Here is a 22,610-nt window from a genome sequence, read left to right as displayed (position 1 = left end):
CATCACATCTCACTCTCACAAGCTGCTTATTGTTCCTACCCAAGATTTGATAAGCTGACACTTTTCTGTTCCCAAGATTTTTGCCTGTGAGAATAAGTACCTTTTTGATCAATTGTCAGTGTTAATTTTTTTTAACCAAAATTGTTTCTATTAAGGACCTGATGAATAAGGAGAACAGACTTAACATCAAGGCTAATCTGAACCTGCAGATTAGAAGAAGCTGTATTGGAACGTCTTTCCTGAGGCTTTCACAGCTCAGTTAATTCTGCCTAAACCACACAGGCAAGGCCCTGTCAGCTCCTCCAACTCTCCCCTCTCTCCTCCACTAAGATCCCACTCTTCCACTTAAGCCTTCCTCCTACCTCATACAGAAGCTGCCATATTTAAGTCAGCACACAAACACTTAAACTACTGTTAATGAATCACATAACGAACTGAAGCAGCATTAAGTGTAAGACCATTAACTTCACATATTTTTACCTTAAGTTTCCACAAAACACTGAACAGAATCAGTTCATAATGAATATGCAAACCAGACTGCACTTACATTTCAGCAGCCTAGAAGTAACTCCGTGAACAGTTCTGAACTGTTTCTCCCCAGGCTTCACCAAGCCCTGAACTCCCAACATATGATGCCTGATTTCTCAGGTCAGCTCCTGTTTTAAATGGAATTTAATACTTGGAAAACAGGGCTCACCACAATAAACCATCACTTGAACATGAAACAAATGGATCTGGACAATCACCACTGCATTTATTTTTCTGTATAAAATGCTTGTGCAGGGAAGTTTAAGCTGCTGCTACAAAAAATAAAAACAAACGGTTATAAAACATGTACATATTTACATATAATACTTGTAAGACGTAAAAATATAAGTTATTTACAAATACAAACAGTTCAAAAGCACAGATGCATTTTCCTTGATTGTTGGCACTGAGTATGCAGTGGGTGAGGAAAAAAAAACCAGCAGATTCAGATGGTTTCCAAAAAGTTGATGCTTTCTACAACTAAATTGCTCAAAGTTCTGCTTGAGCAAGTTTATCCATCATTTTGATGAAAAATGTGGGTTTCTTTAAGATACTTTACAAGCAATTTGCTACACACAAACACAGCAACCCTTCCCAATCTTTTTACCAGCCTTTGGAAGAATTTCTGCATGAGCTGAGTAAGATCAGTCACATCACTTGGAAGCCAGTGAGTGCCTTTATTAAGCTCTTGTGTCCTGACAGCTGCTTTGCTTTAATCAGTGGGGACCAGCTGGGTTAGTAAACATCACAAGGATGGAAGACAGACAGTGCAGCTTCTCTTTGATGTATTCCGGCAGCTTATCATTTTCTCCATATCTAGAAAGGCAAATAAAATATAATATTTTAATGCTTGAAATAATTTGTTTTATAGGAGAGGGGAAGATTTAGACTAGATATAAGAAGGGAGTTCTTCCTGATGAGGGTGGTGAGGCCCTGGCCCGGCTTTCCCAGATAGGTTGTGGCTGCCCCGTCCCTAGAGGTGTTCGAGGCCAGGTTGGATGGGGCTGCGAGCAGCCTGGGCTGGTGGGAGGTGTCCATGCCCATGGCAGGGGGGTTGGAACTGTATGGGCTTTAAGGTATCTTCCAACCCAAACCATTCTATGATCCATTCTATTTTAGGACAGTATAATTATTTTAGCACTTGCCTGTACATAGGCAAACCACTAAATCAAGTAGATATAAAGTTTATCCAGGCACATTAATTCGAGCTTGATGGCTTAAGTAGGTATAGGGAAGAGAGGCCTGGATTTAACTGAAAGTATTTTGGACTAAGACAATGCCATCTAAACAGTGTTTTAAGCTGCAATAATATCTGGGCACACTGTATGTTACTGCCTCAAACTTCATAGAGCAGAAGCAAGTTAGCAGGTGACTGTTTCTATGGGACATGCCCAGCATCCAAAAGTTACACAAACCTTCACCTGAGCATTTCAGGTCCTTGCTGACATGCTATCTCCCTAAAATAGCAGGGTATTGGAATGAAAATAAAAGCATGCAAACCTTACTTTTTCCCTCCTCCCTCTTTTAAATACTAGACATGAACAGTGGCTGTACTGCAGAGACCAAGAAGCAGATGCAGTCCTGCATTTTTTTCATTCATTCCTTATCCAGAGTTCAAAGCTATAGCATATATAAGCTAATCCACTGAGAAGTGATTGAAAAGCCAAGTTTTAATATTTACAACACAAAAAGAATAAAAGCTGTAAAGTTTACCTGATAAACAGAACTATTATATCAGTAACGGACTCACCTGGTTGTCTGGCCCTCTGGAGATGTGTAAGTGATAGAAGAAACACCAGCTTGGGCTACCAGTTGGGATCCATCGTTAAACTGAACCCACACTGCTCCACTGGTCAGCTAATGAGAGAAAGCGCATTGTGGTTTGAGGACATATAATGCAAAATATCCTACGGAGAACTCTTATAACTGAAGTTGAAAGCTTTTCAGAATTGCTGAAGTGACTTTGGTATCTTGGTCAGCTTTCAAAGAGACAGAGTGCATGTGGTCTGCTTTGGAGTAAGTTGTGTCACAGTCTCAAGGATCAGAATTCCTGAGGTTTCAGACACTCTGCTTTAGTCACCCTTTCCCATGGGAGTTAAAGAATGAATTACCACTCCTGAACAAATTTTAAATAGGCCCAAACATAAAACAGAAGGCCCATTTGTGAAAATTCACAGCTATATACAGTTTGGAGTTTATGTATAAAAGCAACCTTTCTCTGTTAGAGTGAGAAGCTGACTTGATCTGGATTGCAGAGAAACACTTTTTAAATTAAAGCTGATCCCACAGAAAAGCAGAGGAAAAATCTCTGTAAGGAAACAGCTTTTCTTGTTGTACAAGCAGATACATTCTTCTTGTAGAGATCTGGTACATCTGCTAAAAATGCTTTGTCCTGGCACCTCTACATCCATACTTGTGAACAGACAGAAGTTTAATGGCTTCAGTTGTTTCCCTAGAGTCCAATTTAAATGACAGAAGACACTGATATAGGCAATAACGACCACTGGAAAACTGTGGTAGCTGAAACACTCAACTATTATTTTGGCTTCTTCTACTTATGTGGTTCACCGCGGTATTTATCCAAGTTGCTTACTAGAAAGGATCTTTCCAAACAACAGTTCTTGGATTTAAACTGTAGCAGAGCGACACCAAATGTGTTCCTCACAAATGAAGCTTAAAGTTAGTGACTTAAAAATAGGTATCTCAAGTTTAACGTGAAAAAATGACCAAACTTCCCTCCTGTATCAGAATTCATGTCTCACCTGAGAAGCCCAGCCAACGTTTTTCACAAAGACAGATTTTAAAAGCTGAGCAGAATTCGGACTGCACTCCGTCTGGTGAACAGAAGAGCACGTAGTTTCAACAGCGTTAGTCATAAATGCAGAGTTTTCATACAATGCCACCTAAAACCCAGAAATGCTCTGTTAACAGCCTCACTATTAATCCAGCGGATTATGTACCGACTACAGTGGTCAATTACTACTTGTTTTAATCTTTCCACACAGACAGATTTGGCCTACATGCTTAATTTAAAAGCGCTACATTATAAGAACGCTACAGCATTTCATATGACACATGATATTATGACAGTTTCTCAACCACTTCCCTCTACTCACAAAGGAATTGCTTCCCCTGAACAAGCTTTTTCTACTTAAACCCTGTTTTTTCCTTATTTGACTGTCAGTAAACCCTGTCCATCTTCAAGAAAAGTGTTCAGCACACGTTAGACTATAAAACAGCCCTCACTCAGATGAGCACTTGACAAAAAGATATTCCTATTAATTGGAAACTAGATATTAAACACTGATAGAAGAGTTCTACGGCACACACGATCTGTTATAGGTTTAGAGAGACAAAAGCGATGAATCAAGAATAACAGAGGATAAAACTCTGGAGAACTTTCAGACATCACCACCGCTACCATGTAGAAGGAACAGGGCTGCTTCTATATAAGTTCTACTACCCAGATACCTCCTCCCACAGTCACAGAGATGACAGACGTGAGAGTATGCTTAGGATTTAAGATTCAGAGTTCATTGAACAGATGCTAGTCAGGGGATGTCTCTGAAACAGGAGAGCTTGGTGAGGAAAGAGATCAGGATCCAGATAGTTAAAGGAACCTGAAAGAAACAACAAGCTGCACCTCAGCACATGCAGATCTAGGTCAAGTATAAAGAATCTGACAAAAGAGTCAAGAGTAACATGGAAAGGCAACCAGCTACTGTGTTATTTTGCTTAGAAATACATACTTCAGAAGAGAAAGCAACAGTTAAAGTCTTAAAGACCTGAATGTTTGCTATATGGCAAATAAAGAATGAGTCTGACTGCTACACCCTCAGGTCAAACCTCCAGCGATGGGTAGCTTTCTCAGTGTGAAAAATCAACACTAGTACCGAAGCCCTAATGGATTTCTGTTGCTAGGTTCATTGCAGTCAAGTGAAAACAGACAGATTCTGCACCAAGGACAAGTGCTACACAACCAAAGAAGAGAGCTGCAGACCCAGAACACAAACACCACAGACAACACAAACTCAGTGTGCTAAGTCCTCCATGTAATTCAGTCAGCTGCAGACGCTGCATCAAGGCTGTGATGCAGCCATTGAAGCTCGGTGGGTCTTCTAAACAAGTTAGAAGACATCACACACAAAGCCTTGTTGGCTACACATAAATATAGCCACTCTTCTTAGACACACCAATGCTTGACTACTTCAGAACAGCAGCCTCAAGCACCGATACCCTTAGTGACTACAACTTGATACACAGGGGGCACATAAGAGCTCTCCAAAACAAGTTGGAGACTGTGCCGTGTAACTCAAACTAGTTTTCAAACCATATTCCAAGGACTCATTTCTTGTACAGTTTTGGAGGATTTTGATTTTTCAGATGATGCTACATGCATGTCCAGAGAAGAGCAATGAAGCTGGTGAAGGGTCTGGAGAACAAGTCCTATGAGGAGCGTCTGAGGGATCTGGGAGAAAAGGAAGCCGAGGAGAGACCTTATTGCTCTCTACAACTACCTAAAAAGGAGGTTGCAGAGAGATGGGTTTTGGTCTCTTCTCCCAAGTAACAGGACAAGAGGAAATGACCTTGAGCTGCATCAGGGGAAGTTTAGATTGGACAGCAGGAAAAATTTCTTCACTGAAAGGGTTCTCAGGCACTGGCAGAGGCTGCCCAGGGAGGTGGCTGAGTCACCATCCCTGGAGATGTTTAAAAGGCAGGTAGATAAGGTATTGCGGACATGATCTAGTAGTGAACAGGTACGGTTGGAGTTAATGATCTCAAAGGTCTTTTCCAATCTAATGACTCTATGATTCTACATTCAGATATCAAAAGTTCGTTAAAATCTAAGTTAACATTTCTAGCCAAGAAACTCACAAATGGCTAAGAAAAGCTTATGTCCATAAAAATGTGATTCCTTTCGTTCAAATAAAACAGCACTATTGGAATCCCTATGGGACAGCAGTCTCCAGTGCATGCATTTGTGTACTTACAGGAGGACAGTTTGGAGCTTGAACGGGAGCAGGACTGACAGCTACATTTCTATCCAGTGTCATAACTTCTTTTGGACAGTTTGTATTGTCCAACAATGAAGGTGCCACAGCCTGTGGTGATTCAGTACTGCCAGGTTTTCTGAAAAATAGTGACAAGTTGGGAAAAGGTTTGTCCAAAAGGGACTCAAAGAAATGAGGAGACATAGGGTTTTTTTTCAGTTTACCACAGACTCTTCATGATACTCAATGGTTCTTCTGCAGAATTGTTTCACACATACTGTTAGTCTGGTTTAGTTTAAATCCACAGTGTACGGTGTCTTAGTTCCAAAGGATGCTTTGCAGGTGCAAAATAAGGTGTTCATATATGCTGCCAAGTTAATGTTTACCTTGATAATGACTATGATCATCTGTCAAACAACCCTGGCCTCCGCAAACATCAGCTACATAGGCTGCTTAGTGGGAATATTCAAATGCAGAAGTATTTTCAAGGCAAAAGTATTACCTTCCAACAATTATGGGGAAAAATGGAACACTTCCACTCCTTTTTTCTTCTTCTACAACAGCAGATTCCAGTGCAAGGCATATACGATGTCCCTGCAATTAGAAGGAGATTAAGTTTTTGTTGGAGAACAGTAGAACCATTTCTTGCATGTTTAGCATGGCAGGAGAGCCTACACAAGGAAATGCTTTTTTCAATAGTACTTCATATTGATAACAGTTTTTTTGTATTGCACTCCATGAGTGCAGCTGTAACACAGCAAGATTCCCTTCTAACTTCAGCACATCTGAAATTATGCTCTTAATAATCACATCTCCTCCCCTTTCAGCAGGACCAGATGGAAGACTAGAAGACCCTCAAATTCTGTTCAAGAAAATGACAGAACACAGGGATGAGTAAATAAGAAATCTGTATTTTTACTGTTTCCTAAGCTCACAGCCAAAAGATCACTCTGGCGGCTGCTAACTGGGTGACGTGAAGCAAGAGACAGGGAGCACAACAGGCAGGCCAGTTAAACACCTGGCAGGGTTTTGTGGTTTTTTGGGGAGGTCATTTTTTGTGGTGTTTTTTCTCTTTTTTTAAGCTTATATAAACAGCTTCATCTGTTCTGTTTAATCCTTTCACCAGGATTACCTGCTTTATACACACGTAAGAATTTCTTGCAGCTATCTTTGCTGCAAAGCATTGTTACTGTTACCTCTACATTGATATTCGCTCTTCCAAAAACACTTTTTACCATCCCTCCTTATTAGCGTAATGAAAAATACAAAAAGCAACACCAGAAGGACATTTGTGAATGAGAAGCTGAATTTTCAGGAAGTTGTTTTGCGCTGGGAAAGGTCTGTATAAAACAGTTCACCTCATTTGCATGATCCATATATACTTGTATTTCCTTCTTCAAACCTGCTTCACTTTCTCCTTTCAGAGTGAAGGATTTTCCAGATTTTTCGATCACACGAGTAATTCCAGCTGTCTTGTGTATCTTTGCCCCTGTAGAAAATGTAAAAGTTAATGTGAATTTTATAAAATACCAGCATCTATAATACCGATTTCTGCCATCAGATTCTACTCTACAAAAGTGTATCTCTCAGACTTCATTACTGCAAGAATAAACCACTCCTGCATGAGCTCTGTGTCAAGCAGAAACAACAAGCCACTTAAATTGGGATGGCGACATTAACAGAATGCCCTCTGCTAAAGATCAACTACTTAAATGGGCTGAATAATGCTTTTATTAACTATTTTAAGAACTAAACATTAATCCGAGACAAAAATTAACATCCAACAGCAGGTTAAACTGGTTCTATGGGTATTTGATCAGTTTTAAAGATTCCAATTCTTTCAATTCCACACCGGATCACAGAGCTGTTGAGTCTTATTTTTTGTCACAAATTCTATTGGGGTATGCATGTGGCAAATCAAACCAGTTGATGGGAGTCAACAATGAGAAAACAATTGCTGCTGCCGTTTCATTTGTAAAGAGCAAAGTGGGAAACGGCAGGCATTGCTCCCTTCAGTGAGTGCTCCCGGTAATACTATTGCTTCAGCTGGAAAGCAGGGACACATCACGTAAATGCAAAGAGCTCAGGCATAAAAACAAGGTGTAGTTTACATAACACTTAGCAACACGTACTCACTGAAGATATCAGTAAGGAACTAATGAATAATCAACTGATCCACAAGTGGTATTACAGAATAAAGGCAGAGTGGCAAAAAAAAAAAAAAAAAAGCATTTACTATTTTCTTCTGCTCCTGTGCTTGGCGCTGGTGAGGCCATACTTTGAATCCCACATTCAGTTTTGGGCCTCTCATTACAAGAAAGACATGGAGGTCCTGGAGCACATCCAGAGAAGAGCAATAGAGCTAGAGAAGGGGCTGGAGAACAAGTTTTACAAGGAGCAACTGAGGGAGCTGGGACTGTTCAGCCTGGAGAAGAGGCAGCTGAGGGGAGACCAACTGTCTACAACTGCCTGAAAGGAGGTTGTAGCAAGGTGGATGTTGATCTCTTTACCCAAGTGATAGGATGAGAGGGAATGGCCTCAGGCTGTGCCAGGGGAGGTTGAGATTGGACATTAGGAAAAATTTCTTCTCTGAAAGTGTTATTGGGCACTGGCAGAGGCTGCCCAGGGAGGTGGTTGAGTCACCACCCCTGGAAGTGTTTAAACGATGGGTAGAAGAAGTGCTCAGGGATATGATTTAGGTACAGTTGGACTCGATCTCAAAGATGTTTTCCAACCTAGGGATTCTATGATTCTCCAACCTGAAGTGTTAAAGCTGCGCTAAAATATCATCAAACACTGAACATGCTAATTTTTGTATAGCTGCAAAACTGAACACCTACCATCATAAAAACAAACTTCAACATCCGCAGAGGGTGAATTTTCCATCAACATGCACTTGGCATATCTTGTGTAGAATGTAACTTTGGGGGTTTTTGTTCTTACCAACTGCACAAACTTGGCTGCATACTGGTATTTTTTCCAGTACTTTTCTAAAAAAAGATAAATTTAAAAACTTTTAGCAAAAAGTCATCAGATTAAACACTTTGCATCAGCTTGAGGAGACAGTTTAAAACACATATTTGATAGCTGAAGGTGATGAGTAATCTTTAGCTGCTTTACAAAGCTACGTTCAAAATCACTGACTGACTTCCACCAACTTTTAGATAAATGTGCATATTCAATAGCTTCACTTGCATAGCTTCTGTTAACATAGTTCAGAATCTAAACAACATTGTAAAGCACTGTATATATCATTTAGCTAGACAGCATGGTCCAGCTGGCTTCAGGTAAAACCTGGTTTTGATCTCTACTAATTAGAGAAGCCTGCTTGTCTCTTAAGAACTTAGTTACCTACCTTGTATTTGTTCTTCAACTGTCTATAATTTAATACCTAATACTCTGTCAATGCTTTTCAATACACATTCTTCCTCTTCCTCCCCTCCCAGTTTGTATTAGGATGCACAAAGTAAAGCTGCTGTTTTAAAAAAAATGACCCTATAATATTCCTTCTATCCATATTCAAAACCAGTTTTCAATATGAACAAGATGAAAGCTTTCATTTTAGTGCACTAGATTGTAAAGGGGCAAGTGACTCCTTACAGCTTCCATACACAATGAATTAAAACCTGTGGGCTTACACCTTATTGAAGTCTCAAAAACTGCTTTCCAGTTAAACTGTAGTTTGATTCTTATACTGCTAGGACTTTTCACAATTACTTTTTAGCTAAAAGCTAAAAAGTCTCTGGCAAGATTCACTTAAAAATCATATTAATGAACATAATGTTAAAAGAAATTTGAGTTTACCTGGCAAGTTGTAAAAATTATACATACAGATGTCTTCAGGAGGAGCAGGAGGCCTGTCATCAAGAAGGAAACCTCTTCCTTCATTTGGATGATAAACTGCAATCTGCAAAAGGGGGGAAAATGCATTTACAGTTGCAAGCTACATCAGGACTCCCTACTTTTAACAACTATGGAAAAAAGTCACTGTTTAATTACTGTAATTTACCATGACCTCTCTATTCCTCTAAGTAATTATTTAACAGTTTTTTAACAGTACTTCACATGCTCCAAAAGTCAAAACCAATTTTGACCTGAAATAATAGCTTGCTACCTATATTTGTATGGCTACCCTACACACAGGGAAAAGGAGTTTGCAGTTGAGCATATGTGAACATCGCACTTTCCAACAAATAATTCCTGGAATGACAATAAGAAAAGAACAAGATAGTCTAAGCTCTCTATACAACAGTGAAGAAATTGAAAACGCTCACCTCATTTCCATCACAAGATATTCTAAGAACTTCTTTCACAAGTTCTTGTGAATGGTGTTCTTTTAGAAACTCCATGCACACTTCCCCAGTATCAAGAATGCTCACCTAAAAGGTATTAAATGCACAAGATAAACAAGACAATCTTCACTTTCTGGTAAGGTAAGATAAGATGTCATTTCTTTCCACAAACACATTTTAAAAAAAAAAAGTTTTTTTTCTTCTTTGCATGCACTGCAAACTTATAAATGTTTCTTACAGTAACTTTTGCTGTTAGAGTTATGAAAACAGAACACTACTTCAACACGACTAGTGGTTAAAAGCCTAGTCAGTGAGGGAGTGGCTTCTTAAGCAACAAATCAAATGAAGACAGGTCTGCTCTGTTATGTTCTTCTTAAAAAACAGATTGGGGGGCAGGGTGACACACGACAGGACAAGAAAGACAATATGAAATGGATCAGCAGGCAAAAGGGTGATACCAGAAACAAACTAAACAGAAAATGTATGAGATCACTAAGGATTAATGGAATTGTTTTGCCTTCCTACCCACAAGACATGGAAAAAGCACTACAGGAAAAAGTTTAAGTTTACACTTGAGCAAGACTGTTGTAATTTCTAACCCAGTTATTTATCTAACCTGTAAAAGTCTTTGAGGAGTCTGACATAGCTGAGCTTATATGCAACTGTGCAGCAGTACAGAGTTTTCACAGAATGACCTGAGTTGGAAGGAACTCACAAGAACTATCAAGTCCAACTGCTGTCTCTGCACAGGACAACCCCAACACTCACACCATGTGTCCGAGTGCATTGTCCAAATGCTTTTTGAATGTTGTCAGGCTTGGCGCCATCACTGCTTCCCTGAGGAGCTGTTCCAGTGTTCCACCACCCTCTGAATGAAGATTTTCCTAATATCCAACCTAAATCTCCCCTGACACATCTTCCTGCCATTGCATCAGGTCCTGTCATTGATCACCAGAGAAAAGAGATCAGCTCCTGCTCCCCCTCCTCCCCTTGTGAGGAAGCTTTAGGCTGTGATGAGGTCTCCCCTCAGTTTCCTCTTCTCCAGGCTGGAGACACCAAGTGACTTCAGCTCCTCCTCATTTGACCTTCCCTCTAGACTCTTCATCAACTTTTTGGCCTCCTCTGGACAGCAGCTTTATATCCTTTTCACAGTGTGGCACCCAAAACTGCACACAATACTTGAGGTGGAGCTGCAACAGTGTGGAGCAGAGCAGGATGCTCCCCTCCCCTGACCAGTTGGCAGTGCCTTGCTGCAAGCACCCCAGGACACGGGTGGCCCTCTTGGCTGCCAGGGCACCCTGGTGGCTCACATTCAAAAGTGGGAACTGTAAGAAGCAAATATGCATTTATTATTTGTTATGATTGCCTACACTTTCTTTGCTCGTCAAAAGCAATGCCAAGTCACCATTTGCAGGAAGTGACCATGAGTGTTCCATATACAAAAACTAAGACATCTCTACCATAACTTTACGTTATTATAGACTAAGTTTTCTAAAACCAAATACTTCGAGTTTCCCAAGCGGTTTTTAAGAGACAGCCACGCTGTATTTAATATTTAAGTTGTTTCCATTTAAGAGCTGACACATACCACTGCATTTTTTGTCCTTTGCCTGATGGGTTTTAGCCTGAGAGCATTGAGAGGTGACACTATACTTTGCAGCGTAGGTTTCTGATGTGCTGATGGTTCTTTGCCCCACGTTTGGTTTTGTTCTGAAGTTGGCCAAGGGCCACAAGTAGGAGATGGCTGAATGTTTTCAGATTTGCAGAGAACTCCAGGGATGTATTTCTTTGGGTTTCTCTGGTTTAAAGAAAGAGGGCAGTCGATGGGTACATCCTGATTCCTTGTATCTTTTAAGGTGTTCCATGCATTTCTTGATGCATCTTGCTGCACATCCAGGTGATACCGAAAACCTCCATGTGTGTTACTGTTGCCAGATAGGTCTGCAAGTGGTCTCAATGGAGCTGAAAGCATCAAAAAATGTACATTGGAGATTTAGAGTCACAGTCAGTCATAAGAAAAAAAAAGCAATTCGGTATTTTAAAGCTTTTCAAAATATCATCTTAGGAGGCTTGTGTAAGTAGGGAATGGGATTTCTTTAAACCTCAGTCCAAATTATTAGGCTATAAAGCTTTAGTACTACCCAATACCAATGCCAACAGAATTCCAGTGCCACTTTAACTGTTACTAGATTTCAGTTATGATGCCTTTCAGCCTCAGCACATACCAAATCACGTCCCAAAACTGTTTATAAACAAAATACAATTTTAAATGGATACCTAAACAAAAATTAGTTTCATCTGTTGAAACACAGCTTACTTGCCATCCAGAAACTACCAGTACCAAGATTCATTTAAGTTTCAGCTTATCTAATCAGTTTTTTAGCATCAAGCAGAGGTTTTAGTATTCAAGATGCAAAATGCATGCTCCAAACCCCTTCTTTTATTCCACTTGTCACTTGTTAAAAGACAAAACCCTATCTTTATATTCACACCTCCTGTAACTGCTTAAGTCCCTGATCAACTTTCACCTCACCCACATGAAAACCACACTCCTCCTGCCGTGCTGCACAGCAGTTGAGAAGGGACCAAAAATTAAATAGGATTATTCAGACCATGCCATATGAGTCCAACTCCCTGTAGACAGGAAGAGGAGGAGTCCAGTAATATCAAAACAAAAAAGGCCAGAATGGATTTGTGATTTAGTCTTATGATTAAATTACTTTATTATAAATGATGTAATGCAATCCATAACAAAGTTCCTCCTTTCCATCTGTGTCTTTTGTCCTTTCCTCCATCCCCTCCTTCTGCAGCTTCATTATCTTTCTCATTCACCAAGGTCCCATTTTCCCTTAAGGTGTATTTGCACAACTGCATTAACCCGGCTTTTAAGTCACCTGCCAATTTTCGTCTTGTATTCATATTCACAAATGTTTCAGGTCACAACTGAATCCTTATGGCAGGTTCTAGAAGTGTGTTTTCCTCAATTTTGGCCTTTTTTATTGCTAAAATACTAGAAGAAGAGAATGACCTCACTTTAGGAAGCTAAATATTTAAATCCAATGTACTAGTTCTTCGCTTTTATGAAGGCAGTTACATGTAGTTCATTATATCAACACGACTCAGGAGGAACACTGACTACAAAACCTTCTGAAATTAACTCCTATCTCAGGAAACTAAAGTTGTAGAGCTTACTCCACAAGAGAGAACAAAATGTTTTCAAGGGGGTATTTGTTGCTTAGGAATGATTCTACAGATTAGCAATACTGAAAATCATTTTGCCTCTTTCAGTATCTGTGTCAATTTTCTTGCAGTGACAAGCACAGAGTCTCCTGTGCTTTTCATTCTGACAAAAAGCCTGTTTGCAGTAGCCTCTTAACATCTAACCACTGTTATTTTGGATGCCAGCACTGCTCTCTGGCATCACAGTTACTTGGCCATACAGATAGCTCTTCTGTCACAAGTTTCATGAAATAAGATATGGAAAACCCACAGAAACATTTGCAAGTCCTTACTTAAGTGCAAAAAACGTACAACCCACTAGTAACACACCGTTTGTTTGCATGCTTCCAAGCCATTGCTGCATTGTTTCAGCCTGGGGCTTCTGCTCTAACAAACCAACCTGGGGCTTCATTGGGCAGAGATAGTTTGAGCTGCAAAATAAAAATTACACATGTAATCCAGATTACATCAAAGACACTTGCACAACATAAGTTAGAATGTTACAGCTACAGAAACCGCAACATTTTTGGAACATTTAAAGAAATGCAGGTGACATTCTGCAGCTCTAGAGTGCACATAACACACTTTTTTTCATGGGGAATGTTCACTGGCTAAAGCATATAAAAATATTTTTTCCAAATGGAATGAAGAGTTATTACCAAATTTTAACACAAATTTTAAGCCTGTTATCACTCACTGGTAGACTCTTAGAATTGAAATAAAAAAGCCTTTGGTAACGCTGCCAGCAGTGGCTGTTCTTGTAGCCAGTCCTTAATTCACACTAAAGGAAACAACCTCAAAGAAGTTCACAGGGCTGATGCCCATGACCCCAGCGGATCTCATTCAGCGTAAGAAATACACAGCTGAAATACAGGGGCAATCTTATTGCCTAAAATAATTTGGTTTTGTATAAAGTACAGTAAATCCCTAAGACTATAGAGATTTTCTTACCAGCTTTTTAGACAATGACATATTTAGCCACAAGTGAACTCAAGCTATAACCCACATGTGGAAGAACGAAGAATACACACAATAACAGTTACTGCAGAATCACTGACCTGTTGTCAATTCATGCTACGCTCCTGTGAGGTTTACTCTCTCTTCAGTCTATACCTGCCCTTTCTTGTTGTGATGATCACTGCTTTAGCATTGGCAAAGACTCACTTATCGCAGTCCATCCCCCTCAACAAAGTTCAGATCATTATCTTTGCATGTTATTTTCCCTTCTGGCATGCCAGCTTTATAATCCATCACCTAATCTTGTGCTTAATTTGGGTTTCCTTTACCTTGTCTAAGCACAACAGAAAGAAAACCCCAGACTAGCAAGCAAAAACATTGCTAATAACACTCTGGAGGCCTCCTCCCTTTGTCTATGTCTCTTCTACAATGAAGAATCAGCAAGGCTCTCCACAATTACTGTGGGGAAAGAAACACTTGACTTGCTGCACATGGAAATAAGTCAATAATAGAGAACTACCAGGATAAATAAAAGATCTATGTAGCTGATGTGCTGCACCTAGGAACCTGAAGACAGAGACAGCAAGGAAGTAAAGCTCCACATAGCAACATCATCAACTATCACCCTTTCCTGTTTGGTACCCACCCTACAAGTGCAGACATATTTGTCACTTGTTACAGCGTAGTTACAGGAAAAATCATGCTTTTAACACACAAGGCAGCTCTAAATTTCATCTTAATAAAAACAGATTCTTACTGTGGTTGATCTTTTACAGGTGGAGATATTTGCCCTTCAAATGAACCCGAACTACTAGAAGTCTTCTCCTTAAATATTTCACCTATATCAGTATAGCTGTTCGCAGGTGAAAAACATTCCGTATTTTCCCTTGTTCCTACTTTAGGCTTGGAAAGCAGTTCCATAGAGTGACATCTCTCAACAATATTCGATATGCCCTGAGTCTGACCACGTGATGCCCCAGACCTATCTGAAGAGTGGGCTCTTCGGAGGTAGCGTGAATGTGGTCTCTCTTCAGCAAGCTGCATGGTTCTTCCCCGGCCAGTTACACCAACTTCTTTCCCCTGAATTGCCCACTGATGAAAAGAACCGCTTCCATCTACAGATGGAGCACTGCTGGAATTCTTGGTTTTAGGAAAAAAAGTTATTTTATTTGGGAGAGGCTGTCCAACTAACAGCTTCTTCTTTTCCTTCAAGCAGCCACTGGTACTGATGTTGGAAGAGCCTGTGAAGGTTGTAGAGATGGTAGCATTTCCACTGTCCATGGAATCTTCTGAAGTTCCCGAATCTTTAGTCCGTGCAGAGCTACACCTAGACATAAAAGGATGATCCAACACTGAGGAAAGACTCAAACGATCTGCTGGATTTTTGCGAAGTAACCTATGTATAAGGTCTTGTGCCTCTCTCGATAAAAAGGCTGGCATCTCATAATCTGCTAACACTACTTTATTCAGTGTGTTCTTGACCGTGTCGGTGTCAAAAGGTGGCTTTCCGATTAGGAGAGTGTAAAACATACAGCCCAAAGACCACACATCAGATTCAAGTCCATGTGGACTCCTCGTGGCTATCTCCGGAGAAATGTAATTTGGAGTTCCGCACATGGTGTAATGCTTTTCATGAGGCATTTTCAGCTGAGTTGCCAGCCCAAAATCAGCAATCTTGATGTTCATATTATTGGTGAGTAATATATTAGAAAGGGTGAGGTCCCGGTGCAGTATTCCATGAGAATGAAGATACAGCATACCCGTGATAATTTGATGCAAGAAGTGTCGGGCTGTCAAAACACAAACCCAGATATCTTAGTCAAATAAGTGAAATCATAGCTATGAAAGTAACAACTTCTTGAAGTCTGCTGTTGGTCTTCCTTCCCCCCCTTTAAATAATGAGGATGTTACAAGAATGTTTAAGTATTGTGCTAATGAGATTGGAATTAATCTGCCTTTTGCTTTAAGTAATACAGCACACCTGTGTTCTAAGATAGTCCATAAAAAAAGTGTTCTGTAATACAGCAACTGTATTTGTTTCTTTGACCCCAGAATAATGTAAACAGGACTGGAAATATTTTCGATTGGCCTAAAGTTTTTTTAAAATGAGATTTTTAGGAATTTAAAAAGTTAAGCTGCTCCACACTTTCAAAAACAGCAAATGCACAAAATCCAGCAGCTTCACTATGTGTAGATTACAGAATACGAGAGACAATTTGGATTATGTTTGGTTTATCATTAGGAAAGCGGCAGGTCCAGTAGTACTTCAATTACTCAAAAACTTCCAAGTACACAGCACTGGGTTAGTCTCTCTGTTCTATTCCATTAGAGATTTTGGGAATATTCAAGCATTTAACTTATAGCAGAAATAGACAAACCTCATCCAGGCTGAAATAGCATCCTTTATTACGATGCTGCAATCCAGCAACTTCAAGATTGATTCTTTCCAGAGCAATTGACAATCCCCCTCCTCTTAGCAGAAGGCAAAGACTGGTGTGTAACAAATGTCAGTAGAAAACCCTCCTCAGACGAAGAGACTTCTTTATCCAGGTCAGTGGTTTATCGGCTTTTAGAACTAAGGTACCATCAGATTAACTATTTTTGCTGGAGCAAGTCTGAGTTAAACAAATGATGATATCTGCATAGCATTACCCCTTTAATCCAGTCCTGTACTCTGGGTTCCAAAAAAATCCACATATATATAATAGTTTCACCAAATTAGATTAGAAGCTGATAATGGAAACAAGTTAACGGGAAGAACTGTGCAAGACATGGTCAGCATAGTAAGTCTGGATGCAGCAGAGCAGTAGCTACTGAATCTACATCAGCTGAAACCAGAACAACCAGCTTAGCTGTGCCCTCCGTCATTATACACAGCATATGCTTTGCTGTGGCATTTCCCACCCCCCCACTTTGAATCGTGCTGTTCTGGTTAAGCTTTTAGTAGTCCGCATTCTAACCGAAATCCTCTCATTCTCGACTGTAAGAACGTAAACATAAGTAAATTCCAAAGTGCAACACAGTTACCTGCATTATAATCATTTCCATGCACCTTCGAACACCGCAACTGTTTTCAAGGATATTAAATGGGCAACAAGTGCTCACAGCCCAGAAGGCCAATTGTATCCTGGGCTGCATCAAAAGAAGCATGGCCAGCAGGGCAAGGGAGAAGATCCTGTGCTTCTAACTCTGCTCTCATGAGACCCCACCTGGAGGCCTGTGTCCAGTTCTGGAGCCCTCAGCACAGGAAAGACATGGACCTGTTGGAGCGGGTCCAGAGGAGACCACTAAAATCATCAAAGGCCTGGAGCACGTCCCCTGTGAAGAGAGGCTGGGAGAGCTCGGGTTGTTCAGCCTGGAGAAGGGAAGTCTCCCAGGAGGCCTTATTGCAGCCTTTCAATACTGAAAGGGGGCTGATAAGAAGCATGGGGAAAAACATTTTAGCAGGGCCTGCAGCAACAGGACAAGGGGTAATGTTTTCAAACTAAAAGAGGAGAAGTTTAGACTAGAAATTAGGAAGAAGTTTTTTTTGTTGCGGATGGTGAAACACCGGCACAGGTTGCCCAGAGAGGTGCCCCCTCCCTGGAAACATTTGAGGTCAGGTTAGATGGGGCTCTGAGCAAACTCACCCAGTTGAGGATGTCCCTACTTACTGCAGAGGGTTGGACTGGATGACCTCCATGGTCCCTTCCAACCCAAACCACTCTACTGATTCTAAACAAAGCAAACTAGAATCTGGAAGGCATTCTAACTGATGACATGTAGTACAGTAATACTGAGGCGAAGAGCTGCAACACAAAGAAAGAAAATCTGTGGGTGTGAAGTTGCCAGTTCTCCTCTGTGGAACTGCCCAGTCTTGACCTATACTTTAACATCAGTTTATGTGCAAAGATAAACTCGACCTTCTATACACCTCTACCTTCTAACTTTGCCATCTATTTTAATTTAAACCCCAAATAGCACAAGCTGCTGTAAAATGGCATAAACAGAAATAAAAGCATACAGAAATCCAAGTAAGGATGTGTACTAGTCATTAATCTCTAGATTGCCACTTATCAGAAGATTCTAAGCTGTACAAACTGGTTCAAAGTGATGGCAATTTTAAATATCCTTTCACTAGAATTAAACATTGAATAAGCCAAAACATTAAAGCAAAGAGAGCTACACAGAAAAAAAATCGCACCTTCATCTTCTGAAAAGGGTTTCTTCCTGTTCTTGATGTATCTGCTCATTTCACCATTGTGACACATCTCAAGTATCAAGTATACGTAGTTGCTATCTTCAAAGTAGTTATAAAGCTGGAACATAGAACCATGAAGGCATTAAAATACATTTTGTAGGCTATACAGCAAGTCACGTACACAGCCCTCTACAAAAACATGATTCTTACCTCAAGTATAGATGGGTGCTTTAGCTGACAATGTATTTTCACCTCATTTTGAACCCTCTGTACCATTCCAACTTTGTGCATGGCTTTTTTATCTATCTGTAAATGGATCACAGAATATTTTTCAAGCACTGCAACACTGATTACATACATGTTAGTTTCAAGTGACCTTGAAATTTCAGATATTCTATGCCTGTTTGCCTGAAAACTTACATTATAAGCAATTTTTCACATAGTTGAACCTACTACATGCTTTCATCCATCAAGTATCATCAATAAATGGGGAACACACAATTGGATGAAAGCAGAGAAGTATAACATTTTCAACACCAACACTAATTAGAAAATTCTCTGAAATATTCAAGCACAGAAACCCAATTCTGATTTTGTGCAGAAGATATGCTGAATATACTTAATACTAAAAATGTGACCAAATAAAAGTATTATAGCTAAATGAATCTGGCAAATGTGACACCTGTGATATCCGAGTTTCTTTCACTAAGCTTATCCTGGTAGTGACAGAAATTTTTCATGGCATTTTTTCCAGGACCTCTCCAGCCATGTGGATTTTAAATGAAGTTTTTGTGGTCAAAAATTTCTGAATTAGAACTATAGGGCTGATTGTCCACCAACTGTTGAACATTTGAGCTGAAGTTCTTTTAACAGCCTTGTAATTTCTATTAATTATCAACGCAGTCCATTTGGTTGTGCTGCATCTTTCAGGATCAAACCCTAATTTAAATATCAGTTACACACAAACAAACAATCTGGGTCTGAATGCCCAACCACATCAACCTGACCTGTTGAGACTTGCAGTCTCTTGGAAGACCGAGACTTCCCTGGCTGGCTGCCTTACCATTTTGATAGCCACTTCCAGGCCAGTTTTCAGGGATACTGCTCTGTAGACCCCCGCGAAGGAGCCCTTCCCCAGGAGGTTCCCCACTTTGAAATCCTGCAACATAAACAAGCCATCAGCCCTAGCCCAGGCTTTGAAGCCTCCCTCCCAGAGATAGGGTACCCCACGTGCCTGATGTGGAGCACAAGAGATGGGGTGCCCCACACCCTCATGCTGGGGCAGCCTCCTTCCAACGCAGAGACCCAGAGATGGGGTGCCCCACATCCCTGCGGCAGAGCTCTAGAGATGGGGTGCCCCACACTCCAGTGCTGGGCAGCTTTCTTCTCTATGCAGAGCCCCAGAGATGAGGTGCCCCATTTCCCAATGCTCAGGCAGCTTCCTTCTCTATATAGAGCCCCAGAGATGGAGTGCCCCATGCCCCAGTGCTGGGGCAGCCGCCTCCCAACGCAGAGCCCAAGAGATGGGGTGCCCCACACCCTCATGCTGGGGCAGCCTCCCTCTCAATACAGAGCCCCAGAGACGAGATACCCTGCATCCCCAGTGCATAGCCCCAGAAATGGGGTCCCCCACGCCCCAGTGCTGGAGCAGCCTCCTTCTCTATACAGAGCCCCAAAGACAGGGTGCCCCACACCCTCATGCTGGGGCAGCCTCCTCCCAGTGCAGAGCCCCAAAGATGGGGTGCCCCACATTGCCAGTGCAGAGCCCCAGAGATGGAGTGCCCCACACTCCGATGCTGGGGCAGCCTCCTTCTCTATACAGAGCCCCAGAGATGGAGTGCCCCACACCCCAATGCTGGGGCAGCCTCCTTCTCAATACAGAGCCCCAGAGATGAGATACCCTGCATCCCCAGTGCAGAGCCCCAGAAATAGGGTCCCCCACGCCCCAGTGCTGGAGCAGCCTCCTTCTCTATACAGAGCCCCAAAGACAGGGTGCCCCACACCCTCATGCTGGGGCAGCCTCCTCCCAGTGCAGAGCCCCAAAGATGGGGTGCCCCACATTGCCAGTGCAGAGCCCCAGAGATGGAGTGCCCCACACTCCGATGCTGGGGCAGCCTCCTCCTCTATACAGAGCCCCAGAGATGGAGTGCCCCACACCCCAATGCTGGGGCAGCCTCCTTCTCTATACAGAGCCCCAGAGATGGGGTGTCCCACTCCCCGATACTGGGGCAGCCTGCTTCTCTATACAGAGCCCCAGAGATGGGGTGCCCGACACCCCGATGCTGGGGCAGCCTGCTTCTGTATACAGAGCCCCAGAGATGGGGTGTCCCACTCCCCGGTGCTGGGGCAGCCCCTCAGGTGCCCCAGGGGTACCTGGATGGAGCTCCCCGGGGCACGGCAGCAGCAGTCAGCGGCAGAGCCGCACGGTCCCCCCTGTGGCATCGTCGTCCCCATCCCGGAGGCTGCCGCCTCTTCCCACCGCGGCCGCCTTCCCGCCGCGTCTCCCGCGGGACGAGAGGCACCCGCCCCCCGCTCCCATGGCAGCCCCCGCCGCAAACACAGCTCGCACGGCGGCTTTTGGGGCTCCTGCTGGTGCAGGGGCTGAGCTCCACGCCCGCCTGGCGAGGAGTACTAAGTCCCCTCTCCCCCCTTCTCCCTGGGGACAGGGACGAGCCCGGGGGACTCAGAGGCGGAACAAAAACAAGGGGAGGGGGACTCGGGACTCGACACCCCCCCACGGCTCCCTCCACCCCAGGGGAACAGGGAAGACACCCCCACACTCGTCCCCAAGGGGACACGGACAAAGAGGAAGGCGCTACGCCACCAGCCCCCTCCCATCTCCTCCCCCACTCCGCCCCCAGGGAAACAGGGAAGAAGCCCCCGCCCAGGACTGGGGGGAAAGGGGCTCAGAGGAAGGGACGAACCCCAAGAGAGTGGGGGGACACAAGCTCCTGGGGGGGGGGGGGGGGGCGAACACGGGGGAGGGGGGCACGGGTGGAGGAACACGAGCTCCTGAAGGGGAGGACACAAGTGGGGGGACACGAAGGAGGGAACACGAGCCCCGAGGCGGGGGACAAAAGTCTCTAGGCGGGGACGGGACACAGGGGAAGGGGGACAGGAGCCTTTATAGGGGGACAACACACGTGGAGGGGGGGACGGGGACACGCGCCCCTGGGAGGATTTGGGGGGTGTGTGTGTGCGTACGCGGGGGAGCGAGACATGAGTCCCTGGGGACTGGAACGAATACGAGTTAAGAAAGGGGACATGGGTGGGGGGGTGGGAGGTGGGAGCGGGACACGGACACAAGCCCTTTAGATGAGGACACGAGCCTCTAGGGGAGGAAACGACACGGGGTGGGGGACGGGGACACGAGCCCCGGGGAGGGCTTGGGGTGGGGCGTATAAGGGGGAGGGAAACACACGAGCCCCTGGAAACAGAAACGAACGCGAGTCAGAGAACGGACGCGGTGGGGGGACAGGGACGCGAGCCCACGGGGTGGGTCGCGGGGAGGGATGAGCCGTGGGGAGGGGACACGTCCCCCACAGAGGGCCGAGCCCGCTGCAAATGGCGGGGGCGGCCCTGTGGGAAAGGGGAGGGGCCGCGCGCGCGCCCCCCCACCTCTATTCTCTCGCCGATGCAGGTCGCCATGGCGCCGAGCGGTCAGCGCTCCGTTAACGTAGCGCTTCCCCTCGTCGTTGCCGTTGCCGCTGTCGTTACCGCCCATCACGGCTCTCCCCGCCGCCCTCCTCGGCGCGGCCCCGCTCGCAGCCGGGCCCGGCGGCCGCCGCCATCCGCCCCCCGCGCCTCCATTTTGAAAAAGCCCGCGCGGAGCGAGGCTGCGTCTGACGTCATCGCGCGCGCGGGCGCGCGGGGGGGGCGGGCGGCGGGAGGGGGGGAGGGAGAAGGGCGGGAACCCCGCCCTTCTCCCTCCCCCCCCTCCCGCCGCCCGCCCCCCCCGCGCGCCCGCGCGCGCGCGCCTGGCAGCCGTTGCGGCGCGTGCGCAGGGCGGGAACCCGCAGGGCTCTTCTCCCAAGTGACAGGGGACAGGACAAGGGGGAATGGCCTCAAGCTCCACCAGGGGAGGTTTAGGCTGGACATTAGGACAAAATTCTTCACAGAAAGGGTCATTGGGCACTGGAACAGGCTGCCCAGGGAGGTGGTTGAGTCGCCTTCCCTGGAGATGTTTAAAAGACAGGTGGATGAGGTGTTCAGGGACGTGGTTTAGCGATTGATGGGAATGGTTGGACTCGATGATCCTGTGGGTCTTTTCCAACCTAGTGATTCTGTGAAGTGTCGATCTGCTGGAGGGTAGGGAGGCTCTGCAAAGGGGTCTGAACAGGCTGGACCGCGGGGCTGAGGCCAATGGCATGAGGTTTAAGAAGGCAAAATGCTGGGTCCTGCACTTAGAATCATAAAATCATAGAATAACCAGGTTGGAAGAGA

At 43.9% G+C, this 22,610-nt stretch overlaps 1 protein-coding gene across 1 annotated transcript; it reads right to left on the bottom strand.

Annotated features, from left to right (window-relative positions):
• Nucleotides 1-788: 788 nt before the first annotated feature.
• PLK4 (polo like kinase 4) lies at nt 789-21,819 on the bottom strand. Its single transcript, XM_069854848.1, has 16 exons — nt 21,786-21,819; nt 19,231-19,326; nt 18,378-18,473; nt 18,171-18,285; nt 14,745-15,777; nt 13,361-13,461; nt 11,400-11,773; nt 9,794-9,898; nt 9,324-9,426; nt 8,360-8,509; nt 6,878-7,008; nt 6,022-6,113; nt 5,520-5,658; nt 3,291-3,431; nt 2,279-2,385; nt 789-1,344 (listed from the first exon to the last, which is right to left on the bottom strand). The coding sequence occupies exons 1-16, from the start codon at nt 21,813-21,815 to the stop codon at nt 1,245-1,247; spliced, it is 2,913 nt and encodes a 970-aa protein (XP_069710949.1). The 5' UTR covers nt 21,816-21,819; the 3' UTR covers nt 789-1,244.
• Between the last annotated feature and the right edge of the window lie 791 nt (nt 21,820-22,610).

This window comes from Phaenicophaeus curvirostris, chromosome 4 (assembly GCF_032191515.1).
Source record: "Phaenicophaeus curvirostris isolate KB17595 chromosome 4, BPBGC_Pcur_1.0, whole genome shotgun sequence".
Taxonomy (NCBI): domain Eukaryota; kingdom Metazoa; phylum Chordata; class Aves; order Cuculiformes; family Cuculidae; genus Phaenicophaeus; species Phaenicophaeus curvirostris.
Note: the sequence above shows the minus strand (reverse complement) of the source record. Positions and strands in the feature narration are given on the sequence as shown.

Bases quoted from the DNA above. Each gene is read 5' to 3' on its own strand.
- PLK4 (XM_069854848.1), bottom strand. From the start codon at position 21,815: ATGGCGACCTGCATCGGCGAGAGAATAGAG. The intron at 19,327-21,785 runs GTGGGGGGGCGC...TTTATGTTGCAG, and splicing joins GCATCGGCGAGAGAATAGAG to GATTTCAAAGTGGGGAACCT. The intron at 7,009-8,359 runs GTAGGTGTTCAG...CATTTTCTACAG, and splicing joins TGAAGTTTGTTTTTATGATG to GGGCAAAGATACACAAGACA.